We start from the raw sequence: 23,546 nt of genomic DNA on the forward strand, positions 1-23,546 counted from the left end.
GCTCTGAATCGGTCATCTTCAAGCTAGTGATTTGAAACTCACGCTGTTGGATTAGTACCAAACTTGGTGAGATCGTCCTTCACTTAGTGTACTTTGATCTGTTCAGCTAGTTTTAGGATTGATCGAGTAAAGCGCCAGATTTGAAAGGGGTTTTATTCGGGTTTATATAGTTTCACGATAGCAATTTTGGTAGATGATTATTTTGGATGGTGAAACGATATTCGATTGAGCTAAAACTTGGTTAGTGGTTAGGAGACTTGTGGATATGGATGCCTACCAAAGTACGTGCACAATGGAGCAAGTTAATGAGAGACATAATCTATGAGTTCTTTGTTTGGTTGCCTCATTCCTCTTTGTTAGAAGGTTGTGGTTATTGTTGATGTCAAGTCTATATCTTGATGAATGTGTTGATATTAGTGTAATCCTCTAGATGTTCTAGAGTTGGTCGCGTGATTTTTACTCCTCACGTTAAGGATATTTTTCACGTAAATCATTGTCTATTGTGTATATGATTGTTTTAGTTTTGTTGTTGATCTGATGATAGATGTTCACAAGGCGAGAAATTAATGTGCATTTTTCTGCCTTTTATCCCAACACCTATATGTCATCGTACATTAGCGTGGATCACTTTCAATAAATAGAGCAGAGGTAATATGGGTAATATTTTCCATTAAGTGCTAATCTATCCAAAAAGTTCTAAAATATTAAGTATTTTGAGATGGAAGAAGTACCATATAGTTTTCCCTGTTAAGAAATAGAGGTTTCCATTTTATTTCAGAATAAACAAAGCCAGTCACATTTGAGGTTGTGATGTTCGAAGGCACACTTGCCAAAGCAACTTCAGATACATCATAACGACCAAGGTAACTCCTAACATAATAGATGCCATCAGAGCTCCTCAAATCTACAAAAGGAAGAAAGATTCTAGCTCCGGTGTTGATGTCACGCTTCGGTTTTTTTTGAGGATTCTGCTCATTGGACTCCACACAATCTGAGATAGGGCTAGAACTGGTCTTCTAACTTAAGCTAGAGGAGACTCGTCCTTTTGCTAAGCCATCCATCTCTGTGATCAGCTCCTTGGCTTTCATCAGACATCTTCTTTGAGTACCTTCTTAGCATTCCTATAGTTTCTCTTATCACCACTTTCATGTTCATCTAGCTTGTTCCTTGAAAACACAATGTGTGAATCTCCCAAAGACTACAAAGACTAGTAGCAGAACAAATGTTGTTTGGGTATGGTTTTTCTTAGCCAGCCATAGACTAGCTACTGACTCAAGAATATTAGATTTTTTTTTATAAAAAGAAGTAATGGCATGAGCTCTGCCTCCCGAGCGAATGGTAGAAATTGTAGGTTTTAATACTAGCATATTAATTAATATAAATAGTTTTATTAGTGGTAGGTATTAAACATGAATATGTAGTGTTACATCATTCAAGATTCTAACCCTTGTGAACCACAGATATGGACTACTAAGGAATATAACCAACAAGGCATACGGAGTTGTGTCAGCAAGTCTACGGCCTGTAGAGAATTCTCCGGCACCACTGATCATTGTGCTTAATCTACGTCAATCATATCTAACACTCCAATAACCCAGGAAGCCTTGAGACTATAAAAAAAAAGAGCAAATAATTGTTTATTATTACTTTTTCTAGGTTGCTACCATGATAATTTCCCTTTTAATTTTCTATATTCTCGACAGAGTTTAATTAAATCTTTAATTTGTTCTAGGTTTCGAACTTCGTCCCATGGTCTATATATAACAATTCTCATATGGATAAAGAGGTAAACTATTTTTCACAACAGCTGTGCACTTTCACATGTTTTTTGCAATGGAATCTAAAGGTTCTCATGGAATTATTTCAACAAATTTCCGAAGCAAAGCGCAGAGAATTCAACTAGCTAATTAAAAAACGTTACCAATCAGCAACACCAATCAACTGCTACATCGAAACATACGTGCTTCAAAGTGTGTCTCTTGGGCCGAAGATAAAAGTCACATAACAATTAAACCTACCATAGTAAAATTAAAGTTCGAAACGTGAGAAATCACCGAAATCTGCAGTTCAGCAGCAGACCAGAAGTGCAGCAATAGCAGCTTCGTCCACCACCGTGTGAAGCGCCCCTCAAAATGGCAGATCGACAGCTGAAAACCATCCGGAACCCAGCCAACAACTTGCCCGTGAGCAAGGACGGTCACTCTGCAGCCATGCCCCAGCATCTCAATTGCGGCTCTGTAGCGCCTCTCGGTGCCTCCTCCCGACGAGGTGTGACTCCAGATTCTTCTCACTGTTGCATTGCACGTCACACACTGCACAGTAGGACCTCGAGAGCTTCGCACGCCTGGCCTCTGCGTTCTCCTGGTGTCGCCTGCCCGCAAGATGGAAGTAGTAGTCCCATTCAGTAGTGCACTTGGCCTGGCAAAGTGTACACGTCCATGTGTTCTCTGGCACCTCCTCCTTGCCGTCTTGGTGTGTGTTCGTCGCGATAGCCCTGCTCCTTGCAGGCGTTGTTTTCGTGTTAGGCTCCGGGCTGTTGCTCTTGCTCCTCGATGTTTGCAGTGCTGCGACATTTGACCGGTGCCGCTTGCCAGCCAGGTGCTTCTCAAGTTGATGCTGGTTAGTTGGGTTAGCATGGCAGACAGTGCAGCTCCATTGCCCGAGTGGCTTCTGCTTCTTGACAGGTGAACTTGGGGCGGTCAGCTTCCTCTTCTCCCCAGCAGTTCTTTCAGTTGTTGGCTGTTTGAGAGGAAAGTTTGTTTAGACTCCACGGCACTAGTGAGTAATACTACATCCAAAAAAAACAGAACAAAATTGGGGAGACTCACTCAGACCTTGTTTGAATGCACTCGTATCCACCTTAATCCATGTACATTGAACTGGATTAGGGTGGAACTTAGTTTAATTTCCACCTCAATCCACTCCAACATACATGGATTGAGGTGGATACAAGTACATCCAAACAAGCCCTCAAAGAAAAAGGTGACATGTCAGGCAATCAAATACAAACTTGCCTGTGCAGATCAACCAATACCAGCTCATAGCATACATTTATGTTGTGGCTTGAGCTATGCTACACAAGGCGCAATGTAGACTTAGACTAGAGGCCTAGAGCAAGCAACCAATCACACCCTATAGGATTCCTATCAATGAAAATTTGAAAACAAACTACCTCTTTAAGCTCTATACAAGACTACAAGGACTAAGTCATCTGAAAAAGGCTTTATTTGTTCCAATTATAAGGCATATGCTAGGGATGTTTAACTGAAACCTTACATGATTGGCATCGGTTCCTAAGTACTTACAATTGCAAAAGTTTTTATGGTGAAACAAGCAAATGTTCAGGACATAATGTATTGCAAGTTCACAACAAATATGACATCGTGAAGACATGACCAAATTAGTCTTAGCAAAGCTTAGAGGGGGAAAAAGACAAAAAAATGAGGGTTTAAACATGAACTTGCCTCATTGAACTCTGTACTCTTCTGCTCGCTGTTAGCAGCGTTTTCCTGATCTGTGGGCTTATACTGAAGACGCTGTTGCATAGGTTTTTTTATACAATCCTTAACGGCGGACTCTATGGCCTTTCCCTCCTCAGTGCTCTGGTTCTTGATTTCGTGCAATGGCTGCATGCTACAGCCACCCTCCACATCAACCTTTACCCCAACAACGACCTGTTGATGTCCTGATGCTGCCTCCTCGCAAAATGAGGAAGACTGCATCTGATTAATACCGGCTTTGGCTGCCATTGGCACCAAAGTCTCTTCCACTGGAGTCTGCTTTCTCGGTGATTGACACAGTTCCACATATCCGCTAAATGGATGTGTCCTCAACCCAGATGACCTGCCCTGATGCTGCTCAGCATCATTGCTCGGCCTTGTCTGCTCAGGTGCAGGCTGTATGAAATGAAGTTTGTTTAGATTTCAGACTTTTACAGAATTGACAAATGGGAAAAAACAAAAAATTTCCAACATTGCAAGAATGGAGTGAACAAGCAATCTATATACTGGTATGATTGCCCATTGGATGAGCTTATGATCAACTGTAAACTTCACAGGTCAATTAACAAAGTACTGCTGCTTTCAACATTGCTAGATAGCTCAGATTTGCAATTTTAAAATGCTTACGTAAGTAGTGTACCACAACATGTGTTACACTATAATTGATAAACTGAAATGTTCTGCAGGAAACAAAATTGAAAGGAAAAACATGGTGTTAAAATCTAAAATGGAAACAACTTAATATAGTCCTCACCTCACTGAACTCTAGCCGCTTCTGCTGATAGGATCCTGCGTTCTCATTACCTGCCAGGCTATATCGATAAGGCAACTGCATGGCTCCATTGCTCTGATCGTCCTTAGCAAATTTGGCAGCCTCTCTCTCCTCACTCTTATGGTTTCTACCTTCATACATATGCTGCACACCATGGCAGGCCTCTGCACCACACCTACGTTCCCAACTATCATCGGTCCTCTGATGTGTGGATGCCACCGCCTCGCGGATTGAGCCAGAACCCATTGATCTAACAGAAGCATGGGGTGCCACTGGTACCAAGGTCTCTTCCTCCGGAGTCTGCTTGCTAGGTGAAGTGCCCAGTTCCACATGGCCACTTGTTGGATGCGTTCTTGCACCAGATGACCTGCAACCTTGCTGCTTTTCAGTGTCACTTGATGACTGTAGCTGCAGCAACGGTGCTGGTGATGGCGACCGCTCCACATGTGGGTACACTGGAGGCACCCTTACCGCTGTGGAGCTTCCGCAGCAGCAAGGGCACGGCTGGCGAAGAGGCTCTTCCCAAGGAGGCATCGACGGCGTCCTGCGATGCCGGTAATCCTGTGACCATGGGAGTGCTGGCACAGGATTGTGGCCGCCAGGGGTAAAGCCCATGACGCGCTCAGTCTGCATGAGCTCGCGCAAGATCATGTCCTGGTGCATGAATCCCTTGTGCAGCTCCAACAGCAGTTCCTGCCTCCTCGTCAGCAGCGCGGCATCTACCCCTGATGTATTGGGGTCACCTGCTCACCAGTGGCAAGAGAATTATTGTCTGATAAACAGGATTAGATGAAATGTTTACATTTTCTCCTACCAAATTGCACTCATAGTCATTTTTGGTGTCAAGAGAAAACCCAAATTCTTTCTGATGAGATCATCAGATATCTCATCAATCTAAACATCAAGCGATATCGCGAAGAAATTCAAAGAAATATTGAGCTAATGCAAATTATTGGGGCAATATATAATCAAGAATTTAAACATATATGTGTGTATATACTAACGCCTAGAAAACACCTTGGGAATGCCTAGGCTTGCCTAAGCTCTAGGCAGTGGGTCACTGCCTAGCGCCTTCTTGAACCTTTTCGCTGCCTAAACAGAAACAAAGAGAGCCTAATTGGTTGGGTTAAAGAAAAAGTTGCCCAACTGCAATCATGACAAACCTAAACTTGGGCTTACTAAAATAGAAAAATTGCCAATTTTTGGGCAAAAAAAATGTAGACAAGCATTTGTTTTGAGTGCCATGACATAGAGGCTGTTCGCTTGTCTGGAAAGGTACTGTAGTGAACAGGACCATAGCAGCAATCCCTTTTCGATCGAAGTTTCTAGTGACTTTGCCGTGATTTTGGCCATAGATAGAACCGGTTTTTTTTATAATAGTAAACCAATCGATAGCCAAAATTTACAGGGGTCTGTCTTAGTTTTATTTGGGCAAGTTCTGGAACACAACCAAGCAGGCCTCAAATCCCTCTTTTCTGTGGAAGGCAGGCATCCATATAAAACATCAAAGCAATGGCGCGGAGAGTTGAGTAGTACCGTGACTGTGCGGCGGCGCCGGAGGGTCGGGGAAGCGGCGGAGACGGCCGTTTTCTTCGTCGTCGGCTGCTGCGCTGGTGGGTCGGCCGCGGAAGGCGAACTCCATTGCGGTCTTGCGGATTTGGTAGCGGCGCGGAGAAGTGGGGGGAGAGGGTTTTGCGATGGAAACCGAAACAAAATTTATGGTGAGCGAAACGGTTTTCTTTCTCTTTGGGATCTGGGATGGATATTGGCAACACGAAACGGATCGGAACGGATGTTACGGGATCACAGTGCCCTAGCATTTTTTATTTTACAGTACAGACGCCAGAGGAGGCGTGCTTGGGAAGCTAAAACACGCGCCGGTCTGTAGACGGTCATTTGAAGGTCTCGGACCCGTCTGCCAAGTTTTTCTTTTTTCAAAAAAGCAACCGAGTTCATGGAAAATGTATGTGTATTAATAATTGAGAAAAAACACAGTTTTGATTTTAGTATTAGAAAAATAGACTAGATATATAGAGGTATAGAAGGAAAAATATCCATAGGTCATAATGAGAGAAAATAAAATAGTTACATCGCTATAGCCAGTGGCGAAGCTAGAACAATTTTGCGAGTGTGCCTTCTCTTGTAAGTGTGAAAATTTTATCTATAACTTTCTTTCAAAAAAATTTTTTATCTACAACTATAGTGAAAATGTGTTTTTAATAGTGATTTTCCTTTTTTTTGGGTGCATGGTCAAATCTCAAATGATAACTTGATTTATGAGTTATGAATCACATTACTAATTTTCTATTAACAACTGTATTCTATAACGTACTAATGTTTATTAGTTCCATATTTATTGACATTTTTAAAACTTAAAAAAAATCTTGCAAAGATAAAAACATTTTTCTTCAAGATCTGCAACAACAAAATAATTATTTTGGTTTCTCGAGTGTGGCTTGGCTCAGTTCTATCCCTAGTTTTTTTTAAAATAATAACCATTTTAGCCTTAAAGACTTCTTTTAGGCTCATTTTATCCCAGAACTATCAAAGTGGTCATTTTAGTCTTTAAACTTTATAATTTAGACTCACTTTTATCTATAAAACTATCAAAATACATTTTAATCCTTAAATTTCTTTTTTCCCCCTCAACTTTGTCTGTTGTCCTATGTGGAACCTCACGATGTCGCACATGGTCAGCTCCAGCGTCACCCACGAATCGAGATGGACGGCTATCGTTAGATATCAGTGCCCTTGCATTGTCCCCAACAAATCAAATCAGGTAGCATATATTTTTTATGTTTGCATTCATATTTTAAAACGAATATAAATATAGATTAATATCCTTGAATATGAATAATCGTATCGTTAAGATATGATATTATATTGTTTAATTATAATTTTGTTTTTCATTTTAGTAACTAAACATTATTGTTTTTAGTTTGCAAAACAAATTATTTTTATTCACGAGCCTGACGCTTGTAGATGCGTTGATGTTCTAATTCATTGTTGTGTTATAGGATACTAAATAGCATTTGTTGTAGTTGTAATTGCTCCCAAAAAAACAATATAGAGCGTATATAAAAAAACACTATAGTTAGAAGGTAACATTTAAAATAACATATTAGAATTATTAATAGCCACTAAAGAGTTTTTACTCCATCCACTAATAATTTTTTTATTTTCAATGAATCATTTTTCTTTGCATAAAATTGAATGGTTTGTTTTTTTAAGTCACAAAAAGGAACTTGTGGTTATGGATTGGTCAATGTCGATAATCTTTTGTTTGTAGTTGTAGCACCCTTTCCTATATTTTGGTAAATGATAAGCACTATTACCGCTACTACCGCACCCCTCTCAATATTTCTCTAGCTCCGCCCCGGCTTGGCAAAGATAAGATTTCCGATAGTGATGCCTGCAATATATTCTACACATGCTCAACTATATATTGGTGTCGAACACATTCATATATACAGTAATTGGTAAAATTCTCACACAGTTTTTTTTCATAGACTCATACTATCCAACCAAGCTTGGCATAGAGACTATGACGTACTGTAGAAGCAAGTGAAGGAGAGTAGGATCGGAATGGATGATGTGCAATGTGTAGAGTGGGCACGCTGGCTGAGAATTTTCGTTTTTGATATTAGAATTTTAGATACAAAGATAAATATATCGATAGATATAGACATATTAACGGGTGCATAAAGTGCAAGTTAAGCGTACACATGAATCTATTGCCTCACGCTCAAGCTCACTCCAGCGCGGCCAGCTCCTCGAAGAAGAGCTCCTTGAACCGCTCCATGCGTTCGGGCTCCAGCGCGACGGCCACCGCGACACCGCCGCCCTTGCCGTTGCCGGGGCAGTTCAACAGGTACACGAACCCCGGGTAGTACATGAGCGCCGGCGCCAGCAGCGCCGGCTCTCCCCACCCGAAGTCCGCGTCGTAGGACGGCATCCCCAGCCAGCTGATCACGCGCAGGTCCGTGCCGGCGAGTCCACCGCGCGGCAGCGCCGCCAGGTCGGCCGTCTCCAGGTAGTCCAGCAGCGACCGCGCGTACTCGTCCCCGTGCCCCGTCGCCGCGCGGAGCCGACGCGCGCCGAAACCCAGCGGGTTGGCCAGGAGGTCGCCGACGACGGCGGACACGGAGGTGCGCGCCACCGCGTTGCCGAAGAAGGCGTCCGGCAGCGGCGGCGACAGGCGGGCGCGCATGTCCACCATCGTGTAGAGCCGGGACTCGGCGTCGGGAGCCAGCGCGCGCGCCGCGCACGCGCACCGCCAGACGTGCGCCACCAGCGCGCGGAAGGTGGACACCGCGCCCGCGCGGGCACGGAGCGCGGCGGCCTGCGCGCCGGTCACGCGGAGGATCGCGCTGGCGTACTCCGCCGCCTTGTTGTTGCCTCCTGTCGTCGGTGGCCTGGAGGTGCGGCCGCCGTACTCGTAGGTGTGGTCGAAGAGGACCGTCGGCAGTGGGCGCGCCCGGAGGGGCGTGCGGTCAAGCGACGGGGGCACGGCGGCGGCGGCGGTGTCTCCACGGGCGATGCTGGCCCACGTCCGGATGAAGTGGAAGGCGCTGCGGCCGTCGATGACGAAGGGGTGCATGGCCGTGCCGAGCGTCACGCCGCCGCACCTGAAGAAGGTGACCTGCGAGTGGAGGAGACAGGCGCCTGATCTGAGTTAACCATATGGTTGGTAAAGCCGACCCAAACCAACTTCGTTTTATTCCTCAAAAAACCAACTTCGTTTCACCTTGGCCACGATCTTTATCTCGTTGATGAATCATTCTGTTCATCCTTATGGTACTATCGGTTATTACGTAATAAAGTGTCAAGTTCTTTCGTTATTACGTAATCTATCCCATTTCACGTCATTCGTTAGGTTAATAATCGTTAAAAAAAAAAGCACTCGACGCAAAAGGCACAAACTCTATCCAGAGAAAAGTGGTGTGTTGGAACCAACGGAAAGTCATCAGCGCATCCAGCAACCTGAAGCAGGAGCAACGGTGCGTCGGGGCCGGCCGTGGAGTCGTATTTCGGCACGAACGTGTCGTTCATGGCCTTGGACGGCGCGAAGCCGTCGAAGTCCTCGAGCGCGGCGGCGGAACGCGCGACGACGAAGAGCGCGCCCGCGGCGTTGCAGTCGATCTCGGCGCGCCCGTCGTCGTCGCGGCCCGCGCGTAGGCGGCCGGCAAACGGGTAGAACTGGACCAGCGCGGCGGCCAGCGCCGCACGCAGCACGTCGGCCGAGAAGAAGTCCGGGCTCGGCTGCTGAGGAGCCCGGTCGTCGTCGTCGCCGCCGCTGCCGTCCTGGGGCTGGGGACAGCGGCGGCGGAAGAAGTAGACCGTCGGGGTGTAGCCGTTCCGCGCGGCGAGGTCGAGGTTGGACAGCCAGAGCGCGCGCCGCGGCGTGGTCTCGCTCGGCGCCACCAGCTCGGAGGTGACGACCTCAACGGCCATCGGTCGGAGGATGTCTAGCTGTGGCTCGCTCTTGTTCAGGCGTTTTGGCCTCTGTGATCGATAGGGCCTTTTCTAGTGTGGTGCGTGAAGTGAGTGCAGCGACTCCGTCCAAAGGTAGGGGCTGGGATTTGTAGTAGGGGCTGCGATGTGGGTTTGGTAGCAGAAAATCATAAGTAATAAGTTATAAGTCCTGGAGTTGTTGATCAGTCGACTGTGCTTGCATTGCATCATGGTTTCAAGGTGCAATCACAGTTTGCCGGTCTTCATTGTCCCATCTCTCGTAGTCGTAGCCGCTGTCGATGAATATAGAATGCTGTGTGACGTTAGTTTGTTTGTAGGAGACGTGTGTGCGCGTGTGTGTGTGTATGAGCGTTTCTGTTTGTATAATATATGTTTTAAATATAAAATGTCTAGGGTATATCATCAGCATGATGAATAAATACCCAAAGTTACTGCACATGCCGTGATAGAGGCTGAGACCAAGCCTTCGGTTGGGATAGTGCTTATCTGGTGGTAGGGAAGAATCAACACATGTACTCTTGCAGATTTTGATGGCCACACATATGCTTGACATTGTTAAGACGTATCTTTCGTCCTATCACCGGGAAACTTCACATCCAAACTGTGGAGTGAGTAGTTCCATCGGGGACTATGGCATTGTTTAGTTGTCAAAAATTTTGGATTTTGGCTATTGTAGCACTTTCGTTTGTTTGTGACAAATATTGTCCAATCATAAACTAATTAGGGTCAAAAGATTTATGTCGCTTTACAGACAAACTGTGTAATTAGTTTTTATTTTCATCTAAATTTAATACTCCATGTATATATGTTTCCGCAAAATTTGATGTGACAGAGAATCTTGAAATTTTTTGCGAACTAAACAAGACCTATATATAAACGTGACACTGGCAAGAAAGTGCCAACTGCCAATAATCTACAGTACACACTGGATCGGAGCTTGGTTGGCCACCTGACGCGATACCCGATCGTCGATCGAGACTAGCTAGCTAACCAAGTCTAGGGCCGGCCGAGGTTCCGCCGTTAATTTAATTTCTTGACCGTTCATGATGAGAGCCCTACATCGGCCGGCCATCGTCGTCGTTTCAGTACTCTCACTCGATCTTTCAGGCTTAACCCGTGCTGTGTCTGCCACAGTATACGTTATTAGCTGTGTGGTTGAGTGGTTCATCACCACCAAACCCTCTTCCCCATCCACAGTGACCTACGCCTACCTGAGAATTCTTTTGTACGTAGCACTGCTCACCAGGCGCACTCGACACACGAGCGTGTGCTTACGGATCGGAGCTGTGCTCAGCATTGGCGCCGGCGTGAAATCGATCGAGGCAGGAACAGTGGGCGTTGTTGCGTTCATATGCGCATGTATCCCCCACCAAACGTCCAAACCCTCCTCCGTGGCTCCGTCCATGATGACATAGTGATGTTTTTGTCTCATCACGGCAGCATCCGCAAACAAAGCGTACGCACATATGATAAGCTATATAGTACCTAAACCAAGACGTGATTTAATTAGATTTGTCTTGTTGCTCGGTTGTTTTTGCGTAGGTTCATTTCTCTTATTTGAATATAGTCCACACCTCTCCTATCCGATTTGCTAAAAAGAGATTTAGTTATTAGATTGTTCAATTCTCTTATTGAAAAAACAGAAACAACTTAGATTGTCTTGTTGCTCGGTTGTTTTTTGCTTTGCCTAGGTTTTCTCCTACTTGAATATAGTCGACAGCTTTCCTATTAAATTATTGGCTTAAAAAAGATTTAGTTAAGTTAGATTGTTCAATTCTCTTAAAGAAAAAACAGAAATAACTTAGCAGAGCATATGCAGATAAGGAAAATATTGGTCGGAAGTTTTAGGCATTTAGATCAAAGTTTCAGTGAGACCATATTACGCACATACAGGTCTAGATCAATTTTTAAAGACGCAGCTTTAGAAACTCTTGGAGCGAGAGTAGTGGGTTAGATATTAAAGATTTTCGGTTGAGTAATTTTGTTATTATTTTATTTAGATTAAACACAAATGTTCAAACTATTTTGCTATTTGTTTACAAATGATCTTGGTTGAATATAATCTTGGATCTATAGGTATGTAAAGTAGACCCTAATATTATCTTAGAAATTCGGATCTCACAATCACACATTTCCTAACAGATGCTCAGGTGCAAGTGCAACTACGTGGGTTTACCCAACCAAACTCTGGTACGACGAAGCACAAGCCGAGAGCCAACAACAGCAAGGATCATGCCGTGCCCCGCCGTGCCGTGCTTCGTCGTGCCAGTGCCTTGCCATGCCTAGACGGTCCATTCGGGCATGTATACCATTGCGGCGTTCAGTCTCTTGTCGGTCGTCAGCAACATCGACATGCGCGTGACGACGGCAAATTAAGGCCTTGTTCAGTTTCTAAAATTTTGGATTTTTTTGGACACTGTAGCACTTTCATTTTTATTTGGCAAATATTATCCAATCATAGACTAACTAAGTTTAAAAGATTCATCTTGCGATTTACGGGCAAACTGTGTAATTAGTTTTTGTTTTCATCTATATTTAATACTCCATGCATATGTCGTAAAATTCAATGTGACGGGAAATCTTGAAATTTTTTAAACTAAACAAGACCTAAAGCTAACCGATCCTCTTCCATGTTTGATATATTCCTCTATTTCCGGCTCCAGCAGTGTCCGGTTTCCTACTCCTCTTTGACGCAGTGGCACGTATCTACTGTCCGCCGCCGCAGCTCTCTCAGATGACTGACGTGGCGTTCATGTTCAAAGAAGATTTTCAGTTTTCAGCTTCATCTTTGGCCTCCTAAGGGAGGGTAGTACTGTCATCTAACAACACACTCTAAACACACTGCCCATGTGCCATATATCGCCACCTGTGCGAGCCGTTGTCGTGGCGTCACTCTCGCGCGAGACGAGACGACGTTCTAATTTTCAACAAAGCTAGGGGAATCTTGGTTGCCTGCGACAAATGCGGAGCCGGCCGGCCGGTGTGTGAGAGTGAGACCAATAAATCCATCTTCCATCAGGTGCCCACCCATTCAGTCTTCACTCACCCATCCAGACAGCAGCAGCTACATAGGGAACCAAAAATAATATCAGACGACTGATGAGTAAGTTTAACCACAAAGAATTCAATTAGTGTTGAACTCTAAAGTTTGACGAGAAAACGTAAACTAGTAAACCCCGGTGATAGTTCAGGGAAACCGAATGGCATTTTTCCTTGAGCCGTTTACCTGTATGTCATTATGAAAGATCGACCAAACCAGGAAGCCACTGAAAAGTTGTTTCGCACCGCTATGCCCAACTTCATCTTCGGCTATATCCGTGTGCCATTCCGTCCTCATTCCGTCCATTTTCTTCCGTTTACAGGGTCTGACACATGGGTCCCAGGTAACAAAATGTCCTTCTTACCCTTCCGGTAGCTCTGCTCGGTTTTCACCTGCGCTGAAGGAACCGCCCGTTTCTCAGCAGCTCGGTGCTCCTGCTCCCCAACGCCAAAGAGAGCGCTCCCCAGGAGCTTGAGTGCCCTGGCATGAGATGGACTCGTGTCTTATTAGGCCGGCGATCAGAGCCATGCATGCCCCGGCGAGCCAGGGAGGTAGCCGGATGCCCGTGAACAGGAACAGGACGCCGGCGGCGATCGGCATGCCCAGGACGTTGTAGCCCAGAGCCCACACGTAGTTCAGCTGGATCCTGGAGAGGGTCTTGCGCGAGAGATCGATGGCCGTGATCACGTCCTCAACGCTGCTCTTCATCAGAACGATGTCAGCGGCCTCGATGGCCACATCTGCGCCCAACCGATGACCATGTGGTTGTCGAAGGCCTCCTCGCGCGAGCGGGAGGCGTCGGCGCGCGTGCGGAGCACGGCGAGTTCCTTGACGAAGGTGAGGTAGTCGCGGCTCGTCTCGTCCCACGGAGCGGCGGTGGATGCCGAATCCGCCGCGCTGGAGATCTCCCTGGACCACCCGGCCTCGGAGAAGGAGTCGAAGTTGTTGTTGCCGGCGCCGCCGCTTCCGTCGACGGAGCCCTTCCGCAGCTGCTTTGAGCGGAGGCGCTTGACGAGTATCTCCAGGTCGTCGAGGAGCCCCCATGAGGAGTCGAAGGCGATGCCGTGGTTGGGGGAGGTCGCCCACGCCGGCGCGGCGGCCGCGGCGCGGGAGCTGACCGACGGCAGAGCGCCGCCGGCGCCGAGCGGCTTGGCGTGGTCGTCGAGCAGCGACGCTGCGGCGGCAGCTCCGGAGGGCGGGGAGGAGAGGGCGGCAGCGTCCCCCGCGGCGATCTCCGGGGATGAGGCGTCAGAGTCGACGGCGGGCAGGGAGAGCGCGAGGAAGTCGCGGTCGACGTCCCCGGCACCGTCGTCGTAGGTGCGGAGCAGCCCCGGCAGGGAGAGGCCCCTGCCGTCGGGGAGGATGAACTCGGCGTAGGTGCGGAACACCTCGTCGAGGATGGCGGAGATCTGGTCCTCGCTGAACTTGAACCGCGGGTTGACGGCGACGACGAGCGCGGCCATCTCGTTGCGGTCCAGCCCGCCGTCCCCGTTGGTGTCGAAGCCCGCCGTCCCCGTTTCGGTCCTCACCTTCTCCGCGCGCGACCCCCGGCCGGCCGACGCCGCCGACGCGGACAGCGCCATTACGGGTACGGCCCGTTCGCTGCGCGCGGGCTTGATGGATTCAACGAATCGACCACCCAGGTGCTGCTTCGGATTCGGAACGAGACCGCGGACTGCATCACGGCCGGCTTCAGCAAGCTAGCGCCGCTGTTCGCGTTGCTCGCGTAGGGGACTTCTAGCGTCCGTCTTCCCTCTTCCGTAGCGCCAACTAGTTTGTACTTAGTTTTCTCCTACAGCTGCACCGTTCTAGCCGGTGATTTGTGTTCGTGTGGCCTGTTGTAACCCAGTGCACCTCGCTCTCGGTTCCTCAGGAGTGTTTTGAACCTTTCCTTCTTAAAGCAATACGAGCCTACGACACGTTTTCGAAAAATTTTGTTGGCAGTCTGTTCTTTCTACCAGTGGCATTGGGGACAAAAAAAATTTATTATCCAGACCAAGTAGTTCAGGGGCATTCAAGTCTATTGCCAGGCCACTTAACTGCCGTTAGGCTTTAGAATGGACGGAATGGCACACGGGTATAGCCGAAGATGAAGTTGGGCACAGCGGTGCGAAATAACTTTTTAGTGGCTTTCTAGTTTGGTCAATCTTTCGTAATGGCATACAGGTAGAAACTGCAAAGAAAATTAGCCTAAGTTTGGGCGCGATTGGTTTGCTTCCCACTTGAGCCTGGCTTGTCCCAATGATGCAGGCCCATCGTGACCAGGCTAACAAGGTGCTTAGGTGCAACAGCCCGTCGCATTGCACGTGCCTGGCCAGCCCGGACTCACGAAACCAAACGCGCCGTCGCCGAGTAGCTGCAGGCTGCAGCGTTTGAGATTTTTCTGCGCTCGGAGCTCGTAGATGGGCCTAGATGGATAGGAACATCTCAGCCCAGACCATTTGATTTGAGAGAGTTTCCGTGGAAAATATCAAACGCTGCAGCCCATGAAAGCCGAGCGTGTGTACAAGTGTACAACAGGCCGCTACACCCCTATTTTTGCGAACAGGCCGCTACACTGACGTTGCTAGTTCGTGCTCTCGGCCTGGGGTGGCCGACCAACGCGGCGACCGGCAACGCTCAGTGCAAAATGCAAAAAACCTCAGTGATGTGTCATTTTCAATTTGTCTTTGCCAGCCATGCATTTCCAATTTGTCATTCAGTTTTTTATGTAGATATTTAGGACAGAATGTGTTTGGTGACTTGGCATACTAGAAACCTGGAACCAAGCGCCTTATCACACTTATACAGCCACCCAGACAGTGTCACGGTAAGCATCGAGTTGCATCTCGAAACATGCACTACGATATAGTACAGTAGAGGCCCCCAGCAGATCGATGCACATGGACCAACTCTCCACACGAACCGATGGAAGTTACCACGGCGGCATCACAATCACTTCGCATCCACAGCGGGACGACTGGCTCTCCCACTCCTCTATAGACCTCGCCATGGCTGGTCGATCAGTCACGGTCATGGTCACTCCCCGTAGAATGCCTTCTCGAAGGTCTGCAGGTACTCAGGCTCGAGCGCGAAGAGGACGTTGATGGGGTCGTCCTTGTCGTAGCCCTGCGTCACATAGGCCGTGCCGCTGCCGAACATCTGCGCGGGCGCCACGAACCCGGGGCGGCCCCAGCCGAAGTCGGCGTCGTGGATGGGCATGCCGAGCCAGCTGACGACCCAGAGGTCGGACTCCGGCATGAACTGCCCGCGCGCCGCCTGGTTGCCCTTCTCGGCCTCCAGCTCCAGGTAGTCGACGACGGAGCGCACCAAGGCGTCGTCGACGCGGGACACGGCGCGCTTGATCCGGTCCGCCACGAACCCGAGCGGCTGCGACAGCACGTCGCCCACCTTCACGGTCACCAGGTCCCGCACGATGGCGTTGCCGAAGTAGGTGGCCGGGAGCGGCGGCCGGAGCCGCTGCCGGACGTTGGCGGGCACGCGGAGCCGCGTCTCGCCGTCGGCGGGGAGCGCACGCGCCACGCACATGGCGCGCCACAGGTGCGCGGTCACCGCGCAGTACGTGGACGCCCCCGGCGCGCACCGCGACCGGATGCCCGCCAGGAGCTTGGGCGGGACGGTGTAGACGCGCGTCACGAAGGGACGCGGGGACCCGTTGAGGTAGGCCGGCGAGTAGACCGGGTGCTCGAAGGGCACGTGCGGCGGGGAGCGCGCGCGGAGGAGCGTCCGGTCGTGGGACGGCGCCCACGTGGGGGACTCCCCGCGCGCCAGCGCCGTCCACGCCCGGATGAACTGGATCGCGCCCGCGCCGTCCATCGTGACGTGGTGCATGCCCGTGCCCACGGCCACGCCGCCGCACTTGAGGAAGGTCACCTGCAAAAGATCAGGTTTTTGTCCTGGTTATTACATTATATTCTGATGAATGATGATGTTCCGACTCCACACGACACCAGCTTTTAATTATTTTTCGATCTGCCCACCAAAAGCAGCAGATGAATGCAGAACAGATTTCCAGACGACAGCAGATCCTAAATTGTTCCATCTATTGTACTATCTTTCTTCAGTTAAATAAATAGCAAAAACTCGGCACTCAAAGAGGGTCCCAATTTGTTCGGAGCGCCAAAGGTGATTTGACTTGCAAGTTGCAGCCGCCAAGCTCTGAACTTATCTACTACTAAAAGCCTTATGATGGTAAGATAAAAAAAAAAGACACCCTCTAATCACACACTTATCTTTAAAACGCAGAGGCAAACAAGACAAAATAACAGGGTATACTCCACCCTCCAAATTGTCAACAAAGGTGTGCCAACCGATCGCATCATTCTGTCTCTTTCTCTGTACATAACGGTTGCCCGTTATAGTCCACCGCCCGAGGATCCAAATCGAAGCTTGAGCTCGCACCATGACAGCAATCGCTAGGCCAATTTGCAAACATCTTGAAAACATCGGCCACGGGCAGACCATCCATGCTGCGATAAGCAGCTAGTACCTCGTTGTCACTGTCAGGCATCCATCAACGACGGCGCGGCGCTTCGTGGCGCCGTAGGGGCATCCCCATCCCCATACCGGCGCCGGCCACGCACACACGGCAGCGGCGATTCTGATCGATTCGACGACACATTAGCATCGCCGTCGCAATCTATCGCTGACAGTTCTGGCGTGGGAAGGATTTTGTTTTCGTTCTCGTTTGTTTGTTCGTTTGTTTTTTGGTTTGGCTGAGATCGATGGCACTATCGATCATGACAGTTCTGGGGTGGCAAGGAATTTTGTTTTTGTTTTTCAATTCCGTTTGAGCGGAGCGAGCACGTCTGCAAAAGCACATCCAGAATTCCACCTGATCCGTGAAGCAAAGCTTGGCCCGTCCAGGTGCGAGGTAAAGCGAGGCAGTCGCATTCGGGGCAAAGGGATAAGGAAGGAAGGCCAGGGAGGCAGGGAATCACAGCTATGTTCATCTCAATGATTAGATCAGTCTAGAAGCTCTATGCATGGGGGATGTGATCTGGCACACAGAGAATTGCGGATAGATACGAGTTGGAGGGTTGCACGCATGTGCATGATTACTACTACTACTTGATTAGTTTGCCTTTCGCTGCGTGTTTTTTTTTTTTCCTTTGGTGAAAGAAAAATGCACAGAGACTACAATAACAAGCGCTGCTGTTTACTTCGTATCGTTAATTTATGAGCAAATTGTGCGTCCTAATCAGGAGTGTTTTGGGCGATGGTGTTCCCATGCCCAACACTTTTAGTAAACTCCCCATCTTACCGCTTTCGGTGAACCAAACGAATCTTTTAACAGTGGAAAATAATCTCTCAGTCACAAGGGGGAACTGGGAGTGCTACTTGACATTCGTTGGCTGTCACGATCACCCACCGTCAAAGTGTGCGTACACCGAGTGAGTACTAGTACTACTGATGTCTGATGACTGCATAGCTAACAGCTCGTTACACCGACCGCCTCGCAAATTATTGACCCCCCGAGCCGTCCTTTTGTCCTGAGCAGCTAGCAGCAGTAGTCTCGCTGAGAATCACGAATGGCCTACCAGTCCTAGGGCTTGTTTAGTTAAAAAAAAAATTTCGGATTTCGCTATTGTAGCACTTTCGTTTTTATTTAACAAATATTGTCCAATCATAAACTAACTAGGATCAAAAGATTCGTCTCGCGATTTATAGACAAACTGTATAATTAGTTTTTGTTTTCGTCTATATTCAATACTTCATGCATGTGTCGCAAGATTCGATGTGACAGGGAATCTTGAAAACTTTTTGAATTTTGGGGTGAACTAAACAAAGCCCTAGCAGAAAACCCGGGGAAACTGTACAGGGACCATGTGCTCTCGTCGGTTGGATGTTCATCCAACTGCTCTTCTCATCAATAATAATAATAATAACCTAATAAATCTACGAAACGGCCTAAAACAAAAGTCAACTGCATGCGAGGAAGTCCATTCCGTAGGCGGTAGGGCCGTAAATAACGTGCCTGCTGGTTCGAGCAGCCGGCCTCGGGTCGTCGCCCAGGTCGAGCCCGTCCACGGCTCGGACCGAGCAACGCGGGCCCAAGTGACGTGGGCGGGAATCGGTTTCATAGCGTCGCGTGATTCTTGCTCGTCGCCTTGTGTCGCGCCAATGCACTGGACGGCGGGTTCCGAGACATCTCCCATGGAAAAACGGGACTCCACGGCCGGCATCGCCCGGGGCAGGCGAGACTGCTTGCCGTGACCGGTGAGTTTGCGGCATATCCGCCACGCTCTTTTGGTTTCCAGCAAAAAGAAAAAAAAAAAGCTTTTCAACACGAACCTGTCGCGAATCTACGAGTAAACGATTCCTAGATAAAAGAAATGTAATTATTCAATTTGGCAGGGTTTTATACAAGTAAAGCTTCTGGGAGCATCCGTCGCTCGACACGTCCTTTGTACTACGAGTACGAGTGTCCGACCACCAGCGTGCCCCACTTCGTCCTGTGTACACACGCTGTCCTGGTGGGCCCTACGATCATAGCGACACGAGATCAAGGGGCCCCACGAGCCAGCAGTTGAATTATCCTAAGGTTCTAGCCTCGTCCTCGTCCTAGGCGTCTTCTGACCCCCGATTTGTTTTTTCATCTTTTTTATTTACGGACCAACGTGCCGCGACCGCGAGATAAAAAAGAAACGGAAGGCGGCAGGAAGGACAGTTTAATTAATTATATGAACCGGGATTACGACGGTGAAAAACTGAAAAACGAACACGTAGACCCCGTGGTGATTTTGATTCAGCAAGCAAAGGGTGAAGGCGTGAAGCAATCAGAGGTCAGAGCAAGGAGCCAAGGGAAGGCAGGCGGCCGGCGCGCACGGACCTGGACCATGGCGAGCACGCAGGGCGGGTCGCCGGATTCGGCGAAGGGCACGAGCAGGCGGCGCGCCTCGGGGGACGGCTCGAAGTCCCTGAACATGTCGTCCCCGGTGAAGTCGGCGCGCGCGACGACGAACAGCGCGCCCTCGCCGGTGCAGTCGATCTCGATCCGCCCGCCCTGGCCGACCACGAGCCGCCCCGCCAGCGGGTAGAACGCCACCAGCGCGCTGGCGAGCGCCTCCCGCAGGCGCGCCGGGTCGAAGAACGACCCCTCCCCGGCGGGCGCGTCGGCGTCGGGCTCGGGGTCGGGGTCGGGCGGCCTCGGGTAGTAGTAGACGAGCGGCGTGTGGGTCTTGGGCACCGCCAGGTCCAGGTTGGACAGCCACAGCGCGTGCCGCGGCGTCGCCTCGCTCGGCGGCACCAGCGTCGTCTCCACCACCTCCACCTTCATCCTCGCCCCCCCGCTCTGATTTGTGTGCGTCTCTCTGGTCTGCAGCTGTGTGCTCGAGCGGCGCGCTGTGGAGGGAGGTGATGGTTTATAAAGAGAGGATGGGAAGGGGATGGGGGGTTATTATTAATTGGCTAATTGGCGTGGAGTATGTGATGTTGATCCACATCCACTAATCTGACGGCTGAGGCTAATCGCTCTCACGTGCGACGCCACATGGAGGAAACGAGAAAGACGTTGTGGTAGTCCGGCTTGTTGCTCGTCTCCGTGGTAACTCGAGTAGTATGTATATCTATGCTATGTCTATATATCTATACATCTTATAGTTCTAAATTTCATTAGATATTTTATTTTGATATACACATATATAAGTTGTCTGTCTCATCTGTGCACTATAAGTTAGAAACATAGCTCTGTAGCATATGAAATTATAATAATACTCTCCTTTCATCTTAGAATAAGTGTGATTTTCATTTATCGAAAAGCCAAAACTTTTAATTTTAGCCAAACATATAGGAAAATATATTTATATGCATAACAAGTATTATTTATTAATTGTTGAGTATGTCTTTATAATAAACTTATTTAATGATAGTAATATTGCTATTGTTTTTATATATCTAATCAAACTTCAATCTTTTTTACCTGCACATAACCCAAAATGACATTTATTTTAGAATAGAGAGTACACATTGGCAAGGTATCATTCACCTAATATTGTGCATCAGGGTGTTTGATTTAACGAATGAGTTAGTTCGTCGTCTATTCATTCCCTATCTTCTATTTGGTTTGTGGAATAAAATAGGTTGATGCATCTTAATCAATCCTCACGAGCTAATAATTAGTACGTACTAGTATGAGAAATAGAGCTATTGGACCAAATTTGAGGAATGAACTCATGATACTAGCATTACCTTATCTTGGACGGAGTGGCTCCTCAAACCAAAGATACTGTATTAGTTATTCACAATAGCATACCACGTCATCTATTAACATTAATTTATGCTACCTCCATTCTCGTTGATGAGGTGCACGGATATTAAGATTTAAACTTTAAAACCTTTGACTTATAATTTAACTAACACATTTTAATTATTGTATAACATAAACTTGGTATATATATATATATATTTGTAAATACAAATAATATAATATATAAAAAAATGACGGTTAAAGTGTAATTTATAAGATCATATCGTACCAAATTGTGCCTTAAAAGAACAGACAGAATAATAGTTTTTTCTCTCGATGACATAATCACATAAATATATAATTATACATCTTTGTCGAGAAAATATTCGTTTTTTTTTTTTTTTTTTTTTGAAACCGAGAAAATATTCGTTACGTCCAAGAAGATCAATAAATTTTACATAGATGTTCAGACCCTCGTCCCTCTATATAAGTAATTAAATCATGTGTTAGTCCCGCACGACAACGCACGTGGCTATGTTTGTGGTTAACAAGGGTTAAACTACGGTTGGCCCCGTGGAAACGCTTGTGCGCTTGTCGGGAGCGCGGCAGCATATATGGGGGTTTTGCGTGTAGGTAGCCCCTTATCTGGACACTGGAGTGATGCGGCTTTTTGTCGGCAACTTTCCCGTTCGTTCCATGCGCCTTCCCCACCTTGCTCTTCCGAGTGTGTCGCCGCTGCTGAGGTTATCTACGCTGCAGAACAGCGCGCACAAGGTGGTGTGTGTGTCGCCGACGTGGAATGTACCGGGAGTCCATGAATTCTGCGGATAAAGCTAGTGCACAATATGTTGCCTGAAAATGCGTCAGGTGACCAAACATGTCAAACACGTGAAAATGCGTTTCACAGGGAGTGAAAGTGGCGGCTCCGATCACCCGATCGTCGTCCAACACGCTAATGTATAAAAATCCATCTGTTGCTTGCGCGTGTACACGATGACGTCTCCCATAAGTCAAATCGTAATTTTGTGCATCCAACCTCATTCAGAAAAAATATATGATGGTCATAGGCACTGACGTACGCACGGGCTTGCGGCTGCTATCGCAGAACGTACCTGTATATACAATATGTAAATCCAATTCGGATTTGGAATATTTGTCGATCGATCACAATATTCTTGCAGCCCCACTGCCAGTAGAACAATACAAGGACCAGGGTTATTAATTAAAGCCATGTTCTCTCATTCTCTGCATTTTAGCAGGGCGCAACTTGGACGGCAGCCATCAGTCTGCTTGGTCACTCCTCAGCATCTCTGAACAAAAAATGTCTGGGAATGGACGGCAGGCCGGGCGCCTTCATTCTCCGTTTATGGTAGTATAAACGATCCACAGAATCACAGATATTCGATCAAATTGCAGTTGGAAACTGTTTAAGAGCACCATGGCCATTGTCAATGGACGAAGCTACAAGAATCGGGTTCGTGTAGCCACTGTCAGTTGGATGAGCCGTTGTGCCGTGCATGCATCAGCCTATGTTCGATTGGTGGTCGTCCGTTTACTCGTGCAGTTGTGCTTTTGTTTAAGCAGGTCCCCTCTGGACAGCCCATCCGCTGGCCAATTTTTCCTCTTCTTGTTGAGAAGTCAGCTCTGTGTGAGAGCGTTATAAAAAGAAAAGTAGCGACGTGTACAGTTGTAGTACTGGTAGGACAGAATCCTACCAGCTAGGGTTTGGAGGTTGTAGCGATGAATTGCCGGAGAGTGAGGAGGAGGACGGCGCTTGAACACCGTGGCTGTGCGCGAGGGAGAAGAGGTGGCGGCTAGGGTTAGGCTAAAAGTCTTCCAGCTCCATAAAAGAAGCCGAGTAAATATGATTGCTCTTGCTTGATTGTATCAATAAAGTTTACAGATATTTATGTCTTTTCTACTCCACCTATTTTGCTAATAACCTATCTGGGACTAATATAAATTGCAAATACAAAGATAACTGAACTTATAAAGATAACTGGGCAAGGGTATCAGCCCATTAATCATACGCCGGCCATAACATCTCTCTCCGCCTGGACAAACAGCTCGTCCTCGAGTTGTAAATCGGGATAGAGGACCAGGAGAACTGCTGCAGCGGCTCCCATGTAGCATCAACAGAAAAGGGCCTTCTAGAGCCGCCTGGAGGGCCTCCTTGCATCGTCATCGTCCAACCGCGCACGTACGACTCATCGTAGTTGAAGCACAACCCCTGACGACGACGCTCGAGCATCTAGGCTGGCGTCAGGCAGTGAAATGTTGCCAGCGCCGGAGCCTGTTGTGGGGCAGACAATGGAGGTATGGCTGCGGATGGGTCAGGAGCACGCGCCTCTGCAGCGGGTACAGGTAGTGCCAATTGTTGGCACTGAGGAAGCGAAGTGGTTTGCTGGGCAGGGACCAACAAGGTAGCCGCGACACGATGCTCAAACGCCCGAGCGAGGTACATGGCTGTCTGAAGGTCCTGTGGCTCCCTCAACTTGACGTCGACCTTAATGTGCTCCGATAAGCCGCCCACAAAGAGTTCCGCCTTTTGTGGGGCGGACAGATTGTGGG

The 23,546-nt window shown here is 48.1% G+C and overlaps 3 protein-coding genes across 3 annotated transcripts; all 3 read right to left on the bottom strand.

The window, feature by feature from the left end:
* On the bottom strand, positions 1,795 to 6,083 carry LOC8060264. The gene is made up of 4 exons (XM_021452888.1): positions 5,809 to 6,083; positions 4,255 to 5,015; positions 3,465 to 3,896; positions 1,795 to 2,739 (listed from the first exon to the last, which is right to left on the bottom strand). The coding sequence occupies exons 1-4, from the start codon at positions 5,912 to 5,914 to the stop codon at positions 2,224 to 2,226; spliced, it is 1,815 nt and encodes a 604-aa protein (XP_021308563.1). The 5' UTR covers positions 5,915 to 6,083; the 3' UTR covers positions 1,795 to 2,223.
* LOC8060265 (hydroxycinnamoyltransferase 4) lies at positions 7,882 to 10,027 on the bottom strand. The gene is made up of 2 exons (XM_002462352.2): positions 9,256 to 10,027; positions 7,882 to 8,914 (listed from the first exon to the last, which is right to left on the bottom strand). Exons 1-2 carry the CDS (start codon positions 9,724 to 9,726, stop codon positions 8,024 to 8,026), a joined length of 1,362 nt encoding a protein of 453 aa, XP_002462397.1. The 5' UTR covers positions 9,727 to 10,027; the 3' UTR covers positions 7,882 to 8,023.
* Positions 15,471 to 20,161, bottom strand: LOC8060267 (putrescine hydroxycinnamoyltransferase 1). Its single transcript, XM_002462354.2, has 2 exons — positions 19,620 to 20,161; positions 15,471 to 16,660 (listed from the first exon to the last, which is right to left on the bottom strand). The coding sequence occupies exons 1-2, from the start codon at positions 20,064 to 20,066 to the stop codon at positions 15,806 to 15,808; spliced, it is 1,302 nt and encodes a 433-aa protein (XP_002462399.1). The 5' UTR covers positions 20,067 to 20,161; the 3' UTR covers positions 15,471 to 15,805.

This window comes from Sorghum bicolor, chromosome 2 (genome assembly GCF_000003195.3).
Source record: "Sorghum bicolor cultivar BTx623 chromosome 2, Sorghum_bicolor_NCBIv3, whole genome shotgun sequence".
Classification (NCBI taxonomy): Eukaryota; Viridiplantae; Streptophyta; class Magnoliopsida; order Poales; family Poaceae; genus Sorghum; species Sorghum bicolor.

What these genes read in the sequence shown, in the direction of transcription:
- LOC8060264 (XM_021452888.1), bottom strand. Translation starts at nt 5,914, where the DNA reads ATGGAGTTCGCCTTCCGCGGCCGACCCACCAGCGCAGCAGCCGACGAC. An exon ending in AGCGGCTAGAGTTCAGTGAG is followed by an intron (nt 3,897 to 4,254) that starts GTGAGGACTATA and finishes CATTTCATACAG; the next exon opens with CCTGCACCTGAGCAGACAAG. An exon ending in AGAGTACAGAGTTCAATGAG is followed by an intron (nt 2,740 to 3,464) that starts GCAAGTTCATGT and finishes CCTCTCAAACAG; the next exon opens with CCAACAACTGAAAGAACTGC.
- LOC8060265 (XM_002462352.2), bottom strand. Translation starts at nt 9,726, where the DNA reads ATGGCCGTTGAGGTCGTCACCTCCGAGCTGGTGGCGCCGAGCGAGACC. An exon ending in CACCGTTGCTCCTGCTTCAG is followed by an intron (nt 8,915 to 9,255) that starts GTTGCTGGATGC and finishes CTCCACTCGCAG; the next exon opens with GTCACCTTCTTCAGGTGCGG.
- LOC8060267 (XM_002462354.2), bottom strand. Translation starts at nt 20,066, where the DNA reads ATGAAGGTGGAGGTGGTGGAGACGACGCTGGTGCCGCCGAGCGAGGCG. An exon ending in GCGTGCTCGCCATGGTCCAG is followed by an intron (nt 16,661 to 19,619) that starts GTCCGTGCGCGC and finishes GATCTTTTGCAG; the next exon opens with GTGACCTTCCTCAAGTGCGG.